Source organism: Protobothrops mucrosquamatus, unplaced genomic scaffold, assembly GCF_001527695.2.
Source record: "Protobothrops mucrosquamatus isolate PMUCROS unplaced genomic scaffold, P.Mucros_1.0 scaffold825, whole genome shotgun sequence".
NCBI classification, from domain to species: Eukaryota; Metazoa; Chordata; class Lepidosauria; order Squamata; family Viperidae; genus Protobothrops; species Protobothrops mucrosquamatus.
Window position 1 is genome coordinate 247791 of NW_015387085.1, and position 22951 is coordinate 270741.

Consider the following 22951-nt stretch of genomic DNA (forward strand, 5'->3'; position numbering starts at 1 on the left):
GATTTTTGTTAAAGAGCAATCGGAGAGCATCTCACTCATGTAGAGGCAGGAGCATATTGGCTGGGGGATTCTGAGAGTTGAACTCCATGCATCCTAAAGGTGTTAAAGTTGAGAAACCCTGCTCCAGAAGGCCAATTAGAAGCCGGTACCTACATAGGAGTCCTCATTAGCTAAATGTCCAATCAGAGTTCTGGGCAGGATCTCTCCATATTCACATACATATAGACACAGAATTAAGGAATATTCAGATAATACAATTTCCTTTCAGGTTTACCAATTTAATCCCCAAAGTGATTTGAAATCAAACACTTCCAAATATATTATTTTTTAAAAAAAACTCTGAGTTAAGTCCTGAGTTAAGTTCCTGAATCAGTTCTGAACTCAGTTCAATATTCCCAAAATCTGGATTGGACTTTGTTAAGGTTTTTTTTTGTTTTTTGTTTTTGGTAATGATTCACAGTCAAATTAGATTAAGGTAAATCTGAATATTCTACAATGTATACAAAATGCATATAAACAAAATGTAGTTCCAGTAGGAAGTACCAACAGTGACCCTAGAAATCTGTTGAAAACCTCCAGAAAGTTCCAAAAAAATCTAGATCTTAGCCTCAGTGAAAAAAAGAGACTCCCCACATTTATTGCCAGTGAATCCAACAGTTATCAATCTCACCCATGACATATAGTACTTAACTAATCTTGAAAGTGCTCAACCACCTTTACTCTGGTACATGTCATGCCCTCCCCTTGAAGGCTGATATAGGAAAATTCTCCACAGGGAGAGACAATGCATCTGTGACTCTGAACAAAAGAAATATCAGACTCCTCCAGTGCTTGTATTACCAACACATTCTCCTAGCCTCATCTCACCATTATTGCATAAATACACAGTTTGCACGAGTGGCCTGCACATATTAACCCTACACTTAAAATCCATCAGATGATGACCTGTGCCATAAACTAGTCTTAACAATCATCTAGCTCATTATTCAAGAGTGTTTTGTATTGTGACAGATTTAGTTTGCCATATATTAACTTTTCAGCTGCCCTATTACTATCTAAGGTTCCTACTCTTCCCTTCTTTTTAGATTCTTTTCAGATTCTTGTTTTTATATATATATTTATTATATCTTTCAGGTTTTTGAAAATTACATTGTGATGTATCTTTTATAGATACTTCTTATATCTTTATGTTTAGCTTTTAAAAAATTAGTAATAATTAAAAAGAAACCCTCCTTATGGTGGTTTATGACTGCAATAAGTATTTGATTGGTGAGTTCTTCATAACTGCACTAAAGTGAAAAAACCAACAGCAGTTCAATCAGAAATTCCTTTATGATCCATCTATTTGGCCCTAATTTTGCCCTTTCTATAAAGTATAACTCAATATATCTTTCTAAATCAGAAATTAACATAACCATTTCAGGAGCCAGCAGGGAGGTTAGTTATTAGTTATTTAAGTGCTATAGTGCCACCAATCCAACCCTTAGATATATTGTTAGCATATATTTCTTTAATTTAATTTAACTCTTTGCTTCCACAAAGGAGTATACAGTCATTTATAATTTTTTTTAAAAAAGATATCAAGATGGAATTCAAGATTAATTCTAAAGCCATTTTGTGAGCTTTCCAGGTTAATGGGGATTTGAACTGTTGTCTCCTTGAATCAGGTCCAACACTAAGGAAGCCAGGCATTTACTAACTGATAAGGAAATATGGCTTAGGCAATTTTGCATGTATTTCCTTGTAAAAATTGAGCAATAACAAAGTCCTGACCTAATGTCCAGTACGTATTAATAAGATAAATGTTATGGCTTCTGCAGTGTAGAAAACACTGTTTTAGCATGCTTGCTTCCAGAGAAATCTCAGACTTACCCCTTCTTAATTAAGTGATCAATTGCTATTGAATTGATCATGTAGAATCAACAACAATATGCTTTTCTCATGACAAAACACAATGTGTCATGTATTTTACACACTACAATGATCATAGATTTGAAGGGACTGGATTGAGGTTAATGACTGGAATTAGAAAATAAATTAAACAATAGAGCCTAAGTCTAAGCTATTGAGACCATCAATGGATTAGGGAAAGAAAAAAGCAGACAATTTACATAGTCACAATATACAAAAGTTTGAATGACTACAAGGCAGACAATATTTGATTTTTGAGGATATACTTGCTGGAGAGAGGACATGAGGACAAAAAAGAATGGCATTCCTCCTTTTGTTGGACATCTGGTAACCTTAGCCTATATGTCAGGTTCCTGTAATAAATAACAAGAGATATGCTGTACTACTGTATGTGAAATGCAAAATACTTCTTTTCTGAAGCATGATCAGCCTTAGTATGTGTTTATACACGTAAAGTAAAACTGTAAAGCAAAATCTGTGTTAAAGCTAAATGCAATCTTCATGTTTAAAATGGCAAATGGGATTTTATACATGCGTAGAAGCCTACACTGCAACCCAATTTTATTCATTGTATCAGGAGGGCACTAAACTACAGTTGGTTAAATTGTATAAAATATGTACATAGATATATTTTAAATTAATAAACTATTATATTCCAATCATACATTACCAGAATGAAGCCTATAAACAAATATCCGAGGGGAAAATTATTTTATGGTGTAAGCAATGTAGAGTCACTTTGTGACTGAGGTAGCATACAGGTTGACAAATAAATAATAAATAAATGTGGAATTTAATCTTTTTCCACAACTGGGACTTCTTCAATTCTGGCAGTCATTCTCCCAAACTATCTGTTAGTATCTCAGAAATACAAATACAAATGGATTTATCTAAAAATGTGTCATTAGATATGTTGACAATGGCAGCAATACCTTAGTTGATCCTCATCCATTCCCAAAGGTACCCTCCTCATATAGATCCATCCGCATAGAGTTCATCATGAGATGCTACTGGCCTTGAGCTATCAGCTGAGTGTCATTAAATGCTCACTCTTTTTATACTTTTTGTATATCACAGGACTGAATGATGCTAGCTACAGATTAGGAATCAGATCATGGCCAGACAATTTTAATACAGAAATATCTATTCTAAAAAGATTTTAATCATTTTAATTCACTAAAGTCTAGTTTTCATTTAGTTTCTAATTTGATTTTAAACTGGTTTGGTTTACTGGATTGTGTTTATTTTGGAAGTGCTATTACATTACATACCACCAAAGTCAATATGTTATAAAGCAAACAAATAATGTACGTATATGTGTTTCCTAGACTATAAAAATATAAATTTGAGTTTGACACAATTCAAACTGAATTGCAGTCACTGACCTAAAATATTTGTAGATGAGAACAATATTAAAATATTGTTAAAGTACATTTCCCATGGCACTGTAATAGTTTCCCTAATCCCAAGTGCAAGACAAGAAATAAGAAACTGGGGGCCACCAGACATTGCTGAACTAAAACACCCAGCATGACTAATGGTTAGGAAGGGTTGGGAGTTGTAGTTGATGTTGAACTTTGATGTTGGAATATCATGGATAGCCAAGATAACAACACAAATGGATCATCAAGGAGTTCAACCCAGAGTTCTCATTTGACATGTCAATGACCAAATCTAACTATCCAACATCAGGCACATTATGTGAACACCTAGCTCTTTAAAGAAGACTATAATGCTAGAGAAGGTGGAAAGAAAGAGGAAGATGAGAAGCAGCAAGATGGATGGACTCAAAGTGATGTGTAAACCATTGGAAGACTTGAAGGACCAGGTTAGGGATAGCAATAGTATTAGTGTTAATAGTGCTTTATAGCCTTCTCTAAGCTGTTTACAGAGCCAGCATATTGCCCTTAACAATCCGAGTCCCCATTTTATCAACCTCGAAAGGAAGGAAGGCTGAGTCAACCTTGAACCATTCAGCACTGAACTGCTGGCATTCAGCAGAATTAGCCTGCAATACTGCATTCTAACCACTGCACCACCACGGCTCTTGTGATAGATCAGGGGTAGTCAACCTTGGCTCTTTTATGACTCGTGGACTTCAACTCCCAGGATTCCTGAGCCACCTGTGCTGGCTCAGGAATTCTGGGAGTTGAAGTCCACGAGTCATAAAAGAGCCAAGGTTGACTACCCCTGTGATAGATCATTATGGAAAAAAATCTATCTACATGGTCACTGAAAATCAAAAACAACTTGATGGCACATAATAAATCAGCCCTTTCCCCAATAAAATATGTCCTTTTGCCTGTAATAATGTTGTCTAAAGATGGAATCAGCTACAAGTGTTTTGATGGGGAGACTATCTGTAATAAAAATGAATGTATTACCAAGAATTTTATTTCTGTTTCAGACAATACCAGTTTTGACTTTGGATTTTACCCTTCAAACAATGGCAGATAAAGATATCCAGATTTATCTGGCAAGGGGTAAAAATTAAGACTTAAACATAAGATCTTGTGTGATGCTAAAGAGTGGGGAGATTTAGGATTGCCAGATTGCAGATCCTTGCCTTGTTTGGTTAAAAGAATTGATAATGTTAAGGGATACAAGGTTACTAGATCTAGAACGCCATGACTTGAGATTTGGATGGCATGCATACCATGGTACGATAAAGTTAAAGTTAATGTTGATTTTAGAAACCACTTTATAAGGCGAGCCATTTTGAGAATTTGGAATAGATATGTATAAATGTAATTATTTATAAATATAAAATGAGATTATGCCTAAAAATACTCTTATGGCTTTTTCCTCACAAAGCATATTATAGAAAGGAAATGAGGGTTTGACAAAAAAAGGTTAAGGTATGCAGATTTATTGGATCACTCGACAGAAGATATTGAAGTCCAGAGACACCTGGTGTTAGAAAGTTTCAATTGTTAATGTTTTTCCTATTTGCAACCCACAAGAGATTTAAAGTTGATAAGAAACTGTATGGTTTCAAACATAACAAAACTATTTTTGAAACAGAACTGTGTAGAAATGATGAATACCTTATCACTAAAAAGTATAATTTTTTGTTAGATGAACTAGTTAAAAATGGTCTGGTAAACTGGGCAAAACATTTCAATATAACATATCAATTGGTAAAGGGACTGAAATTTTCTTTATGCTTTAACCTCAAAGAGAATTTCTATAAAATGAGGTATACATGGTATTTATCCCCAAATAAAATGGCTAAAAGTATAAAGGATCCCCAAATAATTGCTGGAAATGTAAGACTCAAATATCAAATTATCTTTTGGTCTACCTTTGGTAGACTTGTAAAAGAGTTAAAATATATTGGAGGGAAATTAGTAATGTAATTCAAAAAAATTAAAAAAATTAATTTAGACCAGAAACATTTTTGTTAGGATTTATGGATAAAACAGTGGGGAAAATCATTTGTTTTATTGTTATATATGATAACAACAGCATGACTTTTATACACTCAGATATCCACAATAGAGGAATGGTTAATAAGGATGACAGAACTGGCAATGATGCCTAAGTTAATGGCCCTTGGGAGAGAAAAATCATTGAAAAATTCATCTATAATTGGAAGCCCTTTACAGACTTTTTGCAGCAAGTAGAGAAAAAACAAATTTGAATATATGAATTTGACGAATGTTAAAATTTAAAAAGAAAAAACAAATTTTTTTTATTATCCCTTTTTGGGGGGGATGAAATGGACATTTTATTACAGTCTTAAACTAAGGATAAGTGCTCTGCATATCCACAGAAAAAGAAGTTGGATGATTCGTTGTATATATTTGTGTTTTCCATTCTTTTTTTTACATTTTTTTCATACTTCTATCCCTATTCTTTTTTTACTCTTTATTGCTTCTTTTGATTATTAGTTCATGTTGTTTTTTATGTGTATGCTTTGTAAAATGTAATAAAATTATTTGAAATTAAAAATAAAAACATATAAGGAACGGTTGCTAGAATTGGGTATGTCTAGTTTAACAAAGAGAAGGATGAGGGGGGACATGATAGCAGTGTTCCAATATCTCAGGGGCTGCCACAAAGAAGAGGGAGTCAAGCTATTCTCCAAAGCGCCTGAAGGCAGGACAAGAAGCAACGGATGGAAACTAATCAAGGAGAGAAGCTACCTAGAACTAAGGAGAAACTTCTGACAGTTAGAACAATTAACCAATGGAACAACCTGCCTCCAGAAGCGGTGAATGTTCCAACACTGGAAGTTTTTAAGAAGAGACAGGACAGCCATTTGTCCGAAATGGTATAGGGTTTCCTGCCTGAGCAGGGGGTTGGACTCAATGACCTCCAAGATCCCTTCCAACTTTTTTATTATTATTATTATTATTATTATTATTATTATTATTATTATTATTATTATTATTATTATTATTATTATTATTATTATTATTATTATTATTATTATTATTATTAAATTTGCTACAGGGGAAGCGCATGATGACCTTGTCCAAACAGAGACTACTATGCATTTACAATGGGCAGAATCCAAGCCCTTGTGTCAAAAAATCCAGGAACAATCCATACAAAAAAGATTTTTAAAAACTCAATTGTTGCCAATGGAAATTTTAAAAAGAAAATGAATACAGTACAGCAATTCAGAGCAAATGATGTTTAAACAAAATGGAAGGGGGAGAGGAATAGACTTTCCCATGTTAAACATCACAATTTGTGATCGTTGGTTGATTAGTTAGTTAGTTAGTTAGTTAGTTAGTTAGTTAGTTAGTTAGTTGGTTGGTTGGTTGGTTGGTTGGTTGGTTGGTTGGTTGGCTGGCTGGCTGGTTGGTTGGTTGGTTAGCTTGTTAGTTAGTTAGTTAGTTAGTTAGTTAGTCAGTCAGTCAGTCAGTCAGTCAGTCAGTCAGTCAGTCAGTCAGTCAGTCAGCCAGTTAATTTAAAAAACAGAATGGTACAGGCATGAAGGTGCAGAAGAAGGGTTTCATTAGTGCTGTTGCCGGGATGATATATTTAAAGACGATTTATGTAACATCACAGAATTTCTGAATTAAAAATTCAAGATTACCCAGCGATACAGACTGCACAAAAGTCAAAACTCTGAAAGGGCCAAACTTCTGGAGAGCCAGCAAGGATCTCATCATCCATCCATCCATCCATCTTCTGTACATCTAGACACATTGGTTCCCATTCCCTTCATTGATTTTTTTAACTTTTTCAAAATATTTCAACACAAAGATATTGATTTTCATTTTAACAATAAAAACAGATAAGGGGAATATAACACATATGATGTACTGTTTTCGTTATTGTAATCCATTATATAATTTAACTGAATAAAAATGCAAATTGCAAATTTGCAAATGCAAATGTTTAAAAGTAAGTACACTCCTACATATACCACTCCCTCAAATAACTAAAATTAGAAATAGGTGCATCAGATCACGTGCAAATGATTAAAACTTTTAAAATTGCTCTCAAGATCACCTGATTTTTTATAAATATGTTTTACTTCATTTGAGTTTTGATTTATGTTTTATTTAAAGATATGGGAAGAATTGTGCAATGATCAACCATGGAGAAACAAAATCAGCACGACACATGCCTGAAGCATCACTCATACTCGCAGTTCTTTGGAGTTGACATCAGAAGCAACAATTCCTTTCCTGGCCATGAGCCCAGTCTCTTCATTAACATGCAGAAATTCCAGTCATTGAAAAGGATCAATTACATATACAGTAGAAAGGCACTCAAGGTCACGGACAGATCCAAGAAACTGACTTTAGGTAAAGTCAGATCCAAGAAACTGACTTTAGGTAAAGGCAGATAAAAATCAGGATTGACCCCCAAGAAAGGAGCTCAGAGGTTCTACTATTCTTGTTGTAGTATACCGAGCAACATAAAGATTTCTCAATGTCCCATTTTTAAATACTAAGGGCCTACTCCAGTGTATTTAGGAATCCTAGATCTTATTGATTATGTGCCACTAAGTCATTGTCAATTCTTAGCAACTATATACAAAGATTTTCTCCATAACAATCTATCCCTAATCTGATCTTCCATGTCTATCAACACCCATTACCATTGTAACTAAATGCATCACCTTACTACTAGTTATTCTCTTCTTCTCTTTCCTTCTATTTTTCCCATCATTAGTGTAGGAGACAGAAAATATAGCCCATCAATTCATTAGATTTGATAAGGCCTAAGTAACATAAAGAAGGCCTCACAAAGACCTGAATCAAAGTTTCTAACTAGGATGGTTTCATAATACAAGAGAACTATTTGTAATCTGCTGAGCTGCTGTAATTTGCATAATATGATTTTGCAAAATAGATAGTTTTATAAGTATATTTGGAACAAGAACATTGTAATCGTGGGAAATAGGGAACTGAAAGTAGCAGATGGATGACGGTTTCAGATGTACACAGGTTTATGTGGAAAGTAATGGTCAGCAAGAAAGAACAAGAATTGATTTTGTAAATGTTGCAAGATAATGTCCCTCTGTGGGTGGCCATTAGGAAAAGGATATAAAAGATAGAGCTCAAGATCAGCTCATGGCCACTGGCCTATAGCTGTCCTTGCTGGACCTGCTATATCACTGGACCTCATTATTGCAATGAGTTAATGTGAGTGATGTGTTATTATGTTTGCTATGCTCCAAATTATTAGCAAAATAAACCTCTGAATCTTAAAGTAAGAATTATTACTTTGTATTGCTGTCTCTTGTCTTTTTCATTGGGTTTTTCCACGACATTAGAGCCTTCTTAAGAGAACTACATCTTCATTTCACATTTATTGGAAACTCTCTTTCTTGCCAGGGGACTCATACAAAGCATAGTGCAAAATTATAACCTTACTAAACTTCTCCTTCCAGGATCCTGGCTGTAGTTCCCACCAAATACCATGCAATCTGTTCCAGCTTCTCTGCAAGAAAATATGGGGAAATAAAAAGGTCTTTGTTTGTTTAAAAATGCTAAAATGGGTTCATTGATCCTCTTTGGAAATTCCATAATTAGAGTGCAACCATAGAAAAAGCTCTCTCCCTAGTAGAGACCTACTTCATCTGCCTTTGGGTTGGGGAAATATGGAGGAGGTCACAGTAGGTATAAATGAGAGAAGGCATTTCTTCAAGTAGTAATGTGCGAGTTGAATTCAAGCCAGTTCACTATTCTCTGTTTAATTCATGTGAACAAAGTAAAATGTCCTTTAAGTTGAGTGTAAACTTTGTGATTTTATGAACAGATCTGGGTGTAGTTTACTCGGAAACTATAGAGAACTGGTTTGTCACTCCCTTCTTCTGAAATTCATTTCTTCTTTACTTTCCAGTCTAGAGTAACCAGGTCCTATGAGTGATCCCTCTGTATTAAAAATTCTGCTTCTGTGTTTTTGTTTTACTTTGCCAATTAATTCAACAAAATACTTAATGTTTAAAGCATGTTATCTTCCCTGAGAACATGACTCTCTGGAATCTTAAATACATAGCATTTTTCTTTAAATCAGTCTCTGAGAGAAAAAGTATGTTTTTCTTTTACAGACAGAAATAATATCCAAAGATTCTAATGTTAGTTTAGCATGACAAAGAATTCACATAAGTAACTAACCCATTTCCATGTAAAGGCTTGCACATTATTTGTTTAATAGGATTTTCTGAATCTTAAGCAGGAAAGAAACATCTATTTAAACCATCTGAATAATCAGAGAGCTAAACTGGCTTCAACAAGACTTCTTTTATATTCTTCCTAATCCTAATCTAACATTTATTTATAGTCATATCAAATGTTTTAAAAAAAATAATGAGCAAATATTTTCAACCTATATAATTTCTCATGTCAATTAACCATATTAACTTTATTTCCCTTCTCAAAGTGAGGGAAAGCTAAAGGAGGAAGCTATAATTTTAATAAACCCTTATTTCATGATCCTTCCTGGGTCAGAGTTCTACAGATATTGTGTTACCATACAGTATATTAAAGTCAGGGTTAGTGTGAAGAAAAAGATGTTTTCTGTCAGTAGTTATGATTTTCGTCTTCTCAAAAGATCTTTAGCTCTTCCGTCCACAGGATTTTCCTTAATTTGTCATAGTTCTAAAGCAGAATAGGTTTCAGCCATCATGGCAGCATAGTTTATGCCTGCATATTTTTCTATCAAGTCAAGAAATGGTGGATAGCACATTAATTCAGCTGTGAAGAAGTAATCTCTAATGTTGAGCCAGTTGAACAATATCAAAGTATGTTATCTCATTGTTCAAAACAAGAAGGTAGTGTTTTAGGATGAGTAACATGTAACGCCATCGTAAGTTTAGGATGAGTAACATGTAACGCCATCGTAAGTTTTGGTATGTACTGACGATAACCCAGGTCTTTATAACCCAGGGCAAATAGCTGGAAATATTCATTTCCACCAGATCCTGTAAGAAGCAGGTAAGAGGGGGTATTGATATATTTGGAGAGTGACAGTGCTAGAGAATAGTGAGAGGTCCAAAGAAGCAAAATGGTCATTAGATGGCAGACCTTTGATTTTCTTCTTTTAGAAATAGCTTTAGCATGTGAATCTAATCCTTCTCAGTGACATCAGTTCAAGAGGGACTATCCAAACAAAGGGGTAGAAAACGTCTTCCAGAAAGAGGACTATATTTTACCATCATTCTATCTTTGTGTATTAGGATGTATAGTACATGTTTCTGATTCCCAAAAAAATAAAATAAAGGAAGAATAACTCATGTGAAAAATGAGGTAGGTTACAAAAGAAAGAGGTCATCTTCTGAAAATATACCCCCTTTTCCTCCCAAAATTGGTTGTTGGGTAATTTTGACCAGCAGACTTAGACCCTTTACTAATCTAGTGAAATACATCTTGCCAATATACGAACAAGGTGTTGTGAGAATCCTGAAAATGAGTTAATTCAGTAATTCAGCTATATATTTTGTTCCAACACAGCCATTTAGTTAACAAGTCAGGGAATTAGATAATATAAGCTTTATCCTGAGGCACCAATGATTGATGAGAAAAATCAAAAGACCTGGATATTGAAAGGACAAAATGAAGGGGGTCCATGGAAGTGATCATCAAATAACTGAAAAGTTTTCACATAGAAGAAAGTGGAACAAAGTTGTTTGCTATTGCTTCAGAGGGTAGAATTTGGAACCAGCAGATAAAAATGATAAGAAATTAGGTTTTCAGCTATATATTGGGAAAAGGTTTTAATGGCTGAACTGTTCAATGCTAAAACAGCCTTAGGAATCAGGAGCTGTTTTTCGCTGGATTCATTTAAGCAAAGATGATTAACCATCAGTGAGATGCAAAAAGCTAAGTTGGAAGAGCACTGAATAGTTGTGGTAACCACTACCAGCCTTATCATATCATTAAAATTAAAGTAAAGGACATCTATTTGAGATCCTGTGTGATATAGTAGCTCTGGAGAAAGCCAGATTAATCTGAAAGCAACAGCTTTCCTAAATTTTTATGGAAAGAAATTGATTTAAGCTCTATCACTTAAGCTCTTAGAGAAAAAGTAGGATATAAATACAGGGACCATATGTCCTTCTTTTTATAAAGCTGTTTTTCATTTCAGATAGCTGTCTTCAAATTTATTTCATCTAATTATTTATTTTCTTGGTTTTGCTCTTGAATGTAAAAAATGATTTGGGATTTGCCATTCAGATGGTCTGCAGCCTAGGTCCATATAAATTTAAAGCCATTTTGCAAACTTCACCATAATTTGGTTCTAATTATGTAGGAGAGGGAATGATGGAGCCTGGGGGAGGAGTGAAAAGAGTTATTAACCTAGAATCCCTACATAGCCACAAAGTTCACTACCACCCCCTTGAGTGCCACTGTCTCTTATTTAACTCTAATCAGGTGCTGACCATTAATTGAGAAGATTTCTGTGCCTAGACTTTTAGCAATAAATCAATTTAATTGAATCTTCATATGTGAACCTGGTCTTTCATACCTGACAGACTACTCATTTTGGTTGTATTGTACCCACTGCTGTCACGCAGATATCACCAGATTGCCTCTTAGAGTCCATGCCTTGATCTAGAGGCTGTAAAGAACTGACATTTCTAGTTTTTTATGTCTTTACTCTCTGTGTTACAGTTTACTAAACCAATACCAAAAGATTGAGATTGAAGCAGTACAACTGCTGTCCCAAACTGACTGGAGCTGAACTAGTTTGGAGGCCTTTCAGATCACAACAGAAAGCAGCTATGACTTTTTCACCCATTTTACTCATTGTCTGGTTTCTTCATCTGACTAGATTGCAAGGTATGTGGGGGAAGGCATATTTAAGGCTATGTAAATCCCCCCTTTTAATTCCTCCATGGCTTTCAAAGGAAATAAAAATGTGTGTGAGATAAGTAATAAATGTACAGAGGAAAAATCACAAAGTCAAGTTGGTAACTGCAACTGTGCAATTGAAATCACATCTTTATGTGTATTTTTTTTAAAAAAATGAATGGGCCTTTGATTATATTGCCATGCCTGTAATATTGAGTATATTAACTCCCCAACCTCAGACACTCCTGCTCTTTTAACAAACTTTTAATTCTTAAATATTTTAATGATCCTGATTTTAATTTAGGGGCTTTATTTTAATTGCATCATTGTTATAATATTTTTATTCATGTTCTTTTATTGTTGTACATAAATAACACTTCTATAAACAAAAGACCAGGATATAAATTTAATAATGCATAAAATAATAACATTACAATTTTATCACAGCATGTCTTCCTAGAAATTCCTATATGCACCCACCAAATCTAGACCTGATTACCTTCAACCAAACTGATATATCATATGCTCTTAAACCATAGTTAGGAAAGGTTACTGGGTTATGACAATATCTATTGTAAACAGAAATGTGGAAAACCCATTACTGTTTCCCAGGCAAGGAAAAAAGGAATAAAGATGGATGGTTTTTTATTTGATTGCACTGGGAAAGAGAGAGTGATAAATATTTGGACAGTCAATTATTAAGCCAACAAAGTCACATATAAATGCACCACCCATTTCCATTCTCAATAACTTTTTATGAGACTAAAGGTAAAGGTTTCCCTGTCCAGTTGTGTCTGACTCTAGGGGGCAGTGCTCATCTCCATTTCTTAGCTGAGGGAGCCAGCATTGTCCGAAGACATTTCTGTGGTCGTGTGGTCAGCAAACTCTATATGCTGAGGCACACAGAACAATGTTACCTTCCCACAGAAGTGGTACCTATTTATCTACTCGCATTTGCATGTTTTCTAACTGCTAGATGGGCAGGAACAGGGAAAATTAATGGGAGCTCACACTTGAGTCTCGAACCCGGACTGTCAGCTTTCCAGCTGACAAGCTCAGCAACTTTAATCGCTAAGCCACTAGTTACAGTATGTGCTGTTAAATTTTTGATTGTTTTACATTCTCCAAGTTTAAGTTCCCAATCAGATATTTTCAGAATTGTATCAGTCTTCCAATGTTGAACACAATTTATTCTGACTGTTGTAGCACTTTTGACCATTATATGTATATTATATATACATTATATATATAACTTTTATAAATTAATATTTATATATAAAATTAAATAAAACTACATATAAAATGAATATATTTGTTTATTTAATTCAGAATTGAATTAAATAAATTTCTGAGGGACTCCCATGTGTGTGTTTGTCAGCTATTAAAAATAAAAGAAAATAGTAAAAGAAAAAGAATCAAATTATATCTCATTCTTCATTAATTGGAGAGTATTGTTATGTTTACTTATTTTGGCTAGGACCCTTCCAAGCTAGAAGGTGAGGGATGAGTGTCTTAGGAGCTCACAGTTTTATTATTCTTCTGGAAGCAGTTTCATACTGCTGCACCCTTTGGTATATTTGTGTGATATCACAATGCATATACAAAAAGGGGCAAGGCTTGTGTTACAAGACCACAGTGCTGCTTTGATCATTCTGCCCTCCCCTCCCCTAAAGGGCCCTCGTCTTGTGGGTATTACTGAGCGCAGGCCTCTCCATCCACCACATTGTTTCCTTCATGGTGCACAATAGAGAAAGGATCACTTGGTGTCCTCTTTCCATCTCAATCCTATATCTATTGCAGTAAAAGGATTAAATTTAGAATAATCAAAGCCACTCCTTTGGGGACTGTTTATGTTAATCATCCACAGCATTGGTCTCAGTGGCTTTGAGAAAGTTCTGTGCCCTTTATATAAATATATAGATAGTGTTTTTTTCCCTGGGTGTGTTAGCTTGCTCTCTGTCCCATTTTCCTAGTTAACCATTTTGTTTTATTTTTACTGATGTTTTAATAGACATTAAGCTATGTTTTTGCCAGCTGATCTGAATAGCAGGTGTGCTTCCTCATAGGTAGGAAGTAAGTGAGAGTGTGCTGGGTGCAAACTGAACTGGAAATTATTCACAGTAATTTTCCAACATATGGAAGTCCACACTTTGCCATCTAACAAAACACGAAACACGATACTGTAAAGCCGAACCATACAGAATCTCCCTTGACCCACTGTGGGAAGCCATCAACAAACAAAAAATGACAACAGCTCTCTTCAAGTAAAAATAATAAAATGAGAAAACATACAGGTAGTCTTTGACTTATAACTGATTGGTGACTGACTGAAATTACAACCGCATTTTAAAAAGTGACTTACAACCAGTCCTCACGGTTACAACTGTTACAGCATCCTCACAGTCAGACGATCAAAATTGGGCCACTTGGCAACTGGCATGTATGTATGATGGTCACTGCATACCAGGTCACGATCACCATTTGTGATCTTCTGAGAGAGATTCTGACAATCAAAATCAGTGGGAGAGTTGGATTTGCTTAATGACCATGTGACCCACTTAACATCTGCAGTGATTCACTTAACAATCATGGCAAAAAAGGTTGTAAAATCAGACATGAGTCACATAATAATCCCCTTGCTTAGCAACAGAAATTCTGGTCCCAGTTGTAGACATAAGTTGAAGAGTACTTGTACTTTAGTAGCTGCAGGGTCAGCTTTTCCCCTGGTTTTGAAGTGCCTCTTGAAGTTAGAAGAAAAGATACTGAAATGGGCAATATAAACTAGGTAGGACTAGAGTCCATTTTAGCCCATTTGTCCTTGTTAGCCAGCCATCTTTTAGCTATTGGCAATCTGCAATAACTTGTCAGACGTATCAATGTTTCAATATCCCAAGAATGGACTGTAACCAGAATCTCTTATTACATTTTATCCTTTTTAAAATCCCTTGTATTTTTTTTATCTTATTTGGAAAATTAAGGTCACTTGTCTTTTCTTTTTCCAACAGGTGCTGCTGACCCAGATATAGGTAGGGATTTCTATGTACCCTAGAAACTTTCTGTATAAATTGGCACTGGATTATGAAAATGAAACCTGCTTGCCTTTTACAAAATCTTAGATATATTATTATGTTGCTTCTAACACAATATAATCTTCAGAACCATTGCTGCAACTCCAGTTGCAGCTTGTCAATTAACAAGTTAGACAAAGAAATGTTATAAATAAGACATAATATAAAATAAGGAGTAGGTTAGCTAGGTTGCTCAACAGTGAGACACTGGTGAAGTGGGCACAGCAGTGCCTGCATTTTCTGTGTCATATGAGAAAAGCATATCTTCCTTCCCCTGTCCTTACCACTTTCTACAGAGGGATGATTGAAAGCATCCTGTCGTACTGTATTGTATTACTGTTTGGTTTGGAAGTATTATTGTTTTGGACAGGAAGGCTGTGCAGAGAGTGGTAAGGACAGCAGAAAAGATTACTGGAAGTTCACTTCCTTCTATCTAGGATATGGCATGTAAACACTGCTTCACCAGGGTCTGCAATATTGTTAGGGACACTACACATCTTCTTCATGATCAGTTTTCTTTGTTACCTTTTGAGAGGAGGCTTCGTGGTATCTGAAGCAGAACAACTAAACTCTATAATAGCTTTGTACCATATAGTATCAACTTTTTTTTTAACTCTCAGGATTCTTTTTTCTGCTACGTATTCAAAATGGATATGTGTGTGTGTGTGTGTGTGTATGTGTGTGTGTGTATTCTTTTGAGAGCGGGCATCATAATTTTATTTTTAATGTGTGTCAGTATATACATAGAAAAAGTGACAACAAAGGTTATATTGTAATATCTTACAATGCTTTGTTCCTTGACAAGTAATTCATTCTTTGACCATGATTGAGTTATCCTCTTCCATGTTAAAGAAGAAACCAGGCTTTTTCTTGGGACTGGATCAAAATCCATTGTATGAATTAAGTCTATTGCTGATCTAAACACAGAGTGGAACACATACTGAGTCGACAAATTATATAGATATGCATATTAAGTATTAACTCGTTCCTCTGGAGACACAATCATTGGAAATATTCTTCCGAAAGTCATACAAAATCATTCAAAAAGAGAGAATTTGTTTCTTTCAGGGTTTCATCTGTTGAACTTCAGAGGTTTGGGGGAAAGTTCCCTTTTGTTCTTATTATAATCCAAAATCTAAAACATTTTTTTTTTGTTCCTGTAATGTTCAGGGAATATTTAGAAAGTGGTTGAAAGACAGTGACTGGCCAAAGTGATCCAGAAGCTTCATGTATAAGATACAACTAGAACTCACAATCTTCCAGTTTCTAGCCTGATACCTTAACCATTACACCAAACTCTTCTCCCTCTCCTTCTTTCTTTCCCTCATCTCTTCTATTCTGCTCTTTCTTAGCAGGTTGTAAGAAGTCACTAAACTCTCCAAGAATTGTTGGAGGCCAAACAGCCTCTGAGGGGTCATGGCCCTGGCAAGCAGGCCTTTCAATATTCAACCTAACTTTTTGTGGTGGCACTCTCATAGACAAGCAGTGGGTGCTGACAGCTGCTCATTGTTTCATTTGGTAAGTTACTGAACCATAAAGCTAAGTGAGAAAAATAGATAGATTCTATTGTTATGATGCTGATCTTTTTAATAAACTAGAGTTTCCAGGAAACAGCTTTATTATGGTTTGTTACATAGCCAGATATTTACACTGGCTTTGGCATTTTTATCCCTCTATCAAGTTCTTCCCAAAGACATGGAATAGGCAGATGTTGTTCGATGATGTTAAAGGTATTGTTGCAAAATGTAATCTGTTCCAAGTAAAGCTGCCTTTTGCAATTGACTAATGGTGATTTTGTCAATGCCAGTGGTACTCAAATGGTCCTCCAGATGCTTTGAGATTGCACACAAAGTGGCTATTACTATTGGTACTACCTTCACTTTCTTTTGCCAGTCGTTCTATTTCCGTTGGCAGATCTTTGTATTTAGTGATTTAGTGATCTCCAGTTCTTTCTCTTTTATTCTGCTGCCTATAGATACTACCACATCCACTATCCGGACTTTTTTGTCTTTCAGAAATGTTCACACAAGAGTCAAATGAAGACAATAGCATTGAGTCAGGGCCATCCTACTGACAATCCTTTTATGCTTGCATCACAATTAGAGATACATATATAAAAAGACCCCAACAATGCTTTTGTCATTTTTTACCAAAGCTTCAGATCCTGCCTCAGTTATATATTAATAAAAGAGTGTATTACTGTACACCAGCAGCAGTCCTCAACCTTTCCAGCTTGGCGGCCCAGCACAGGGGGGGACTGTGAGTGGCAGGTGCACACATGCACGCACAACTTCATTTGTGTGAGTGGCATGCATGTACGCACGCCCTTCACTCATGCAAATGGAGCTTCAGATGGGAGCAGCAGGCAGTTGCACTCATGTGTGAAGCTCTACTCCTGCAAATGGAAGGTGCTTGAGTGAAGGGTGCTTGTGCTTGGCATGAGTTCAGCTTCATGCATGTGTACACATTTGCCTGCTGCTGATACATGTGGAGTGTGCCCATTTCTCCCATGGCCCAGTTTCAAACAGACCACAGCCTGGCAGTGGGCCACGGCCCATGGGTTGGGGACCCCTGATGTACACACTGTCACTGGAGGGTACTTTCCCATTGCATATTATTTAATGTACACTTTTTGATTCTGTATGTGGAAATCAGAGCTGGCTTCAGATTAAGAGTAAATAGGCACTGGCTTGGGGAAGCCAAAACTTAGGGGTACCAATGCCAATAGTTCCAAATCATTCTATAAATTCAAATCTCCACACTGGCAAGAAGTGAAGCTATCAGTCAATGTGGTCTAGGGATACCATGTACCCCTGAGCCAACACTGATGGAAATAATATACAAATGAGTAAATATTGTTCTTTCCTGCCAAACTCCAATAAGGCTGTTGGCATCTTTAAATGTGGCTGAGTTGGATATGAGGAAACATGCTGAAATTAAATGCAGACAAGATGTGGTGCCTCTGGCAATGCAAATGTCAGGAATTTTTTCAGCAAATCTTAAAATCCTGCAATAATCTTAATAGGTCCGCATCCATAAATTGCTGTTAACATTTTTTTAATTGTTAATACTTACAGGATCCCTGAAGACTTTGACGAAATTTTTGTGGAGCTAGGTGGCCACCAACTCATGAACCCTTCAAATAACTCAGAGAAAATTGCCATCCAACAGATCATAGTTCATCCTAACTACACAGCTGATGACACTGTGTATGACATCGCTTTATTGAAGCTAAATGACACTGTGGATTTCACCAATTATATCTTGCCTATGTGTCTCCCAGAGTCTTCTGTGGAGTTCCCTGTCAATACCAGCTGCTGGGTCACTGGATGGGGAAGAACACAATCTGAGGGTGAGGAAAGTGGGAAGTGTGTTTTATGTGACACCTTTTCATCCTTTCACATCTTTCATCTGTGGAACTTGGTATGTTTAAAGATTAATTTATTTGCTTATGACACTAAAGTAACTTGAAGTTACTTTAAGGACCAACAGGACATACTTTAATTTATGAAGATGCTGGAGAGTGTTCCAGATACAAACCTGAGAGAACAAGACCGTTATTTTGCATTGACACTGAGACCGAACTAGAGTTTTGCATGAAATACTGCGTAAAGTTACACAGTAGACTTATAAATCAGAAGGAATCTGATAGGACCTTTTTAATGTAGTAAATGTTATTAAATGGCATGAACTTTCATTAGATACATGGAGTAACCAAAAATGATGTAGGATTTGGATGGGGTGGGATGGAGGACCACAAAGCAGGTTAAATCACATCATGCACTGGTTAGGCTGCTTTAAAGGAGGAGTGTCAAAGATTTTCTTTTTAAAAAAAAAAAGTGGCATGCCTATTTTAGGGGGTATCCTTTATATTTCATGTGTTCTCCAGTTCAAAATAGTTTATGTTGGTTTCCATCAACCAGACAGCTTGGAGAGCAGATATAATCACAAGACTGTGTCTTACTCATCCCTTAGTCAAACTTATAGCACATCGGCTAAAGAACTGGCAGCTGCAGTGCTTTTTTTGTAAAAAAAAAAAAAAAAAAGTGCCAGAATTCACACATGTCATACAACCCGCCTTGCCTACCCTACAAGGTTCCATCCAAAAAAGGTGCCGGAACTCCATTCTGGGCGTTCTATGAGAAAAAAAAGCCCTGGGCAGCTGTGATCTCACATCATTGTATATGTAATAATGATATGTGTAGAACAAAGTGGTTGGAAAATTTTAGTCTTCCTTGTTCCATCATAATTTACTTTCATCAGAAAACTAATGTGCCTATATTTCTTGTCCTCTCCTGTCATGTTTTGGAAGAGAAGAGCAGTAAAATTTATGAGAAAGAAATAACACTGTCAGGTCTGCCATCTTCGGCTTGGCACCTTGCTGGCATCCTGCCATCAAAGCATAGGAGGGAGTAGGGGGACAAGGGGGGAATAAATGGGCAATCAACCTGCATGTGTACATTTAGTTCTTTAACAAAAACTAGTATGGCAATATTAGATATAGACAATAACACAGTTTCCAGCTGAATGGATCTGATGTTTTCAAAAATGTAGGCACAAATATAAAAGAATCTCAGAGGTGCCGAGATATACGGCATTTTCATTCCCAGGAGATACTTCACTTGTGAAGTTACAACATGTATAGCTGCCGCAGTTGTCATTGCACTTATCACTGGCTCTGTTAGCAAGAAGGCAGGGGGTAATGACATCTTGATGAAGAGCAGGAAAGCTCAGAACCAGTCTGAGCCACCACCCAAGGCCATGCACCCTGAGAAAGAATATTACCCTAAACACCTCAGAATTCTCAAAACATCTAGGTGGATTCTTGTTGGCTGAAGATGGACTGGTCATTGGGGGAGGGCTGGGATGTGAGGAAAATTTCTGTATCTTTTGAACACGGGAAATTTAGTTCTAGCCTGACTTTACTGCAGCCAGCATCTTTTAGTAAAAGAATCTATCACTTCAACCAAATGGAGTTGAGTTCTTTATTTCCTAAGGGATTGGACTGGGGCAGATCTGACACAACACTAATATTTACCTCCCTAAAATCATTAAACTGAATAGCAATTCTGTCTTCTGACAAATCTCAACAAGAAAAACTAAATTTGTTCTTCAAAATGAAGTTGAGGAATGTTGAAGGTTTGGCACAAAAGTTACAGTGAACATAAACTCAGTTACTTGTTCTCTGCATTTTATAATGCAACTCTTTCCTTTCTTTACAGTGGACCTGGAGCCTCCCCACGCCCTTCAAGAAGTGGAGTTGTCTATCATCAATACAGACATATGCAACTTTATCTACAATGAGCTCAATGTTACAAAATTGCCCCATTCCCCTGTCAGGCCCGGTATGATCTGTGCAGGTCATTTAGAAGGGGGCAAAGATTCTTGTCAGGTAAGATGTTCAAAAACTTAGCTAAGATTGCATGACATAAGACAGTTAAATTTGTAGTGGTTGAACTTGGGTAATGAATTAAATTGGATTAGTTTTAATCTTGGTTGGGTGGTAGGGTTGCTAAGGACCTGATGAGGTACATGACATTAATCCTTAATGTTGCTTTATGGTTCCATGTATTGGGCAATAAGTATTAAGTAAGTAAGTAAGTAAGTAAGTAAGTAAGTAAGTAAGTAAACAAATTAAGTTTGTTGTACCAACCTTGTCAATGTTGACATGGAAAACTTATGAACCTGCTCATAAAGGATGCAGAGTTCTCCATATATTCCCAAGAGCTTCCTTCACTGATGGAAGTATGGGTTCAATGCTCTTCAAAATCAACAAAATAGGTATGGGAAATCATCAGCAAGAAGCCTTATATAATGTCCAGAAAAGCTCCTCAAGATTAGGCTCCTGAAATTTGATGATAAGCTTCACAAGGATTTTCAATCAGTGAGATGATTCCTGCTATATTTTACTAAGACAGAAAACAGAGAAGCTAAGCCTCTGAGAAACTTAATGAAACCACTCCACAAAACTTGAAAAAGTATTTAAAAATTAGCCAAACATTTTCTGATCTTCCATCTCCAGTAATTATAAAGAACATAGGACAACATAACATATTGCACTAGCCTGCATAAGATCAAACTTGCTCAGCTATGTGTTAAGAGACCAAATCTTTAAAATGCATTACTGACTCAACTTGCTGTTGTCCAAACATTTTTGACATGAATTCCTATGAATTCCTATGAATATGAATCCCTAACCAGATTTAAAGTCCAAGACACTTAAGAGGGCTGGCCCATCCATATCTGCTTCCTTTGACTAGTTCTGAAGAGGATCTAAGGAATAGTAATAAATTTATATGGCTTTCACTACGACTTTGGATTTCATTTTGAATAGGAGTTTCAGAGGACCTAGGATAGCCAGATGATTCTGGGAAAAGATGTGACTGCTTTATGATGTTGTGAATAGGGACTAAATTCATACTCCTGAATGCCCCAAAGCTGCTTTTGGGAGACTTGAGTTCAAACTGTTGGACAATCCTAGCTGTCATCCAGTTAAGAAAGAATAGGGTTCATTTAGAAGACAATAATAAACATAGAATTTAGAACATACATAGTTTTAAAAAACGATCAAGATAGATGCAGCAATATTTACTATCTTAGAAGCAGAATTTTTCTTTCTCCAACAATGCATCAAATCTCGTTCACATTTTTTAATTAAAATATTGGGTCACCCTTATGGTTCTTCAGATGATATTTGATCATTTTTTGTGCAAGAGGATGTGATTAGAAACAATTACAAGTAGTCAGTAGTAAAGTGATGAGTAACAATAGTAGTTTCCCCCACAGTGGCACAGTGATACCATTGATTGGTCTTTTGAGGCAGCAAAGAAAATATTGTTATCTTGCATGGATGTGCTTATGTTTTGCAGGACAGTTAACATCCTGTTATTTGTTAACAATGTTAAATATGGTTAGCTTTTGAAGAGAGGGAGACTTAATGTATGATGCAAATCCAGTCCCATTTTACTGTGTCATCAATCAATATATTGCATTAACCCAAAAACTGTGTTTTGTGAACAAGCAATTACTGATGATTCTCAGGCTAAAGTTGAGATGTTTAGTTAAAGGAATACTTTGCTGCAAGGAAATTTGCATTTCAATTTCTCAAATCTGAATGAAGCAGCCTTCCTATAAACATCTGATAACATACATCTTTCTCTTTCCAGGGTGATTCTGGAGGACCTATGGTTTGCAAGTGTGATGGAAGTGAAAATTGGCTCTTGGCTGGGATTGTGAGTTGGGGGTTAGGCTGCGGTGTACCCGGTGTGCCTGGTATCTACACTTCAGTAGCACACTATTCTGATTGGATCCAGTTGCACCTACCCCACATAAAATTTTCAGAGTGCCCAAATGGAAGTAATAGTATAGGGCATAACACCCTTATCATGCTTTTTCTGATATCTGTGGGATTGACTGTCTTTTGAGACACTTAGACATCCCTCCTTCAGCCTACCAATGTCCCCGGAATGAGTTCTTTTTACACAAAATACTGCTGATGCAGCTCTATATAGAAATCTATACATTCTCCAAACTGGAGGCAGAGCAGCATTAAAGTTCCATTCAATATCAATGTGATATGGCTTACAACTAGAAATACTGGGAACAAAGATAAAGCTGATCATTCTTCAGGCTTTGTCTGGGAATCCTGATAGGAATTGCATACTATCAAATCCAGAGGTAGTTTGAGACCTTTCCAAAAACTTCAAAGCA

At 36.0% G+C, this 22951-nt stretch overlaps 1 protein-coding gene across 1 annotated transcript; it reads left to right on the forward strand.

Moving 5' to 3' along the window:
* Positions 1-7468: 7468 nt before the first annotated feature.
* Positions 7469-22665, forward strand: LOC107290095 (tryptase-like). The gene is made up of 6 exons (XM_015818941.1): positions 7469-7709; positions 15179-15199; positions 16597-16759; positions 18319-18593; positions 20464-20633; positions 22408-22665. The coding sequence occupies exons 1-6, from the start codon at positions 7469-7471 to the stop codon at positions 22663-22665; spliced, it is 1128 nt and encodes a 375-aa protein (XP_015674427.1).
* The last annotated feature ends 286 nt before the right edge of the window (positions 22666-22951 follow it).

Coding starts and splice junctions, on each gene's coding strand:
- LOC107290095 (XM_015818941.1), top strand. CDS start 7,469: ATGGAGAAACAAAATCAGCACGACACATGCCTGAAGCATCACTCATAC. Junction 16,760..18,318: donor GCTGCTCATTGTTTCATTTG/GTAAGTTACTGA, acceptor TAATACTTACAG/GATCCCTGAAGACTTTGACG. Junction 20,634..22,407: donor GGGGCAAAGATTCTTGTCAG/GTAAGATGTTCA, acceptor TTCTCTTTCCAG/GGTGATTCTGGAGGACCTAT.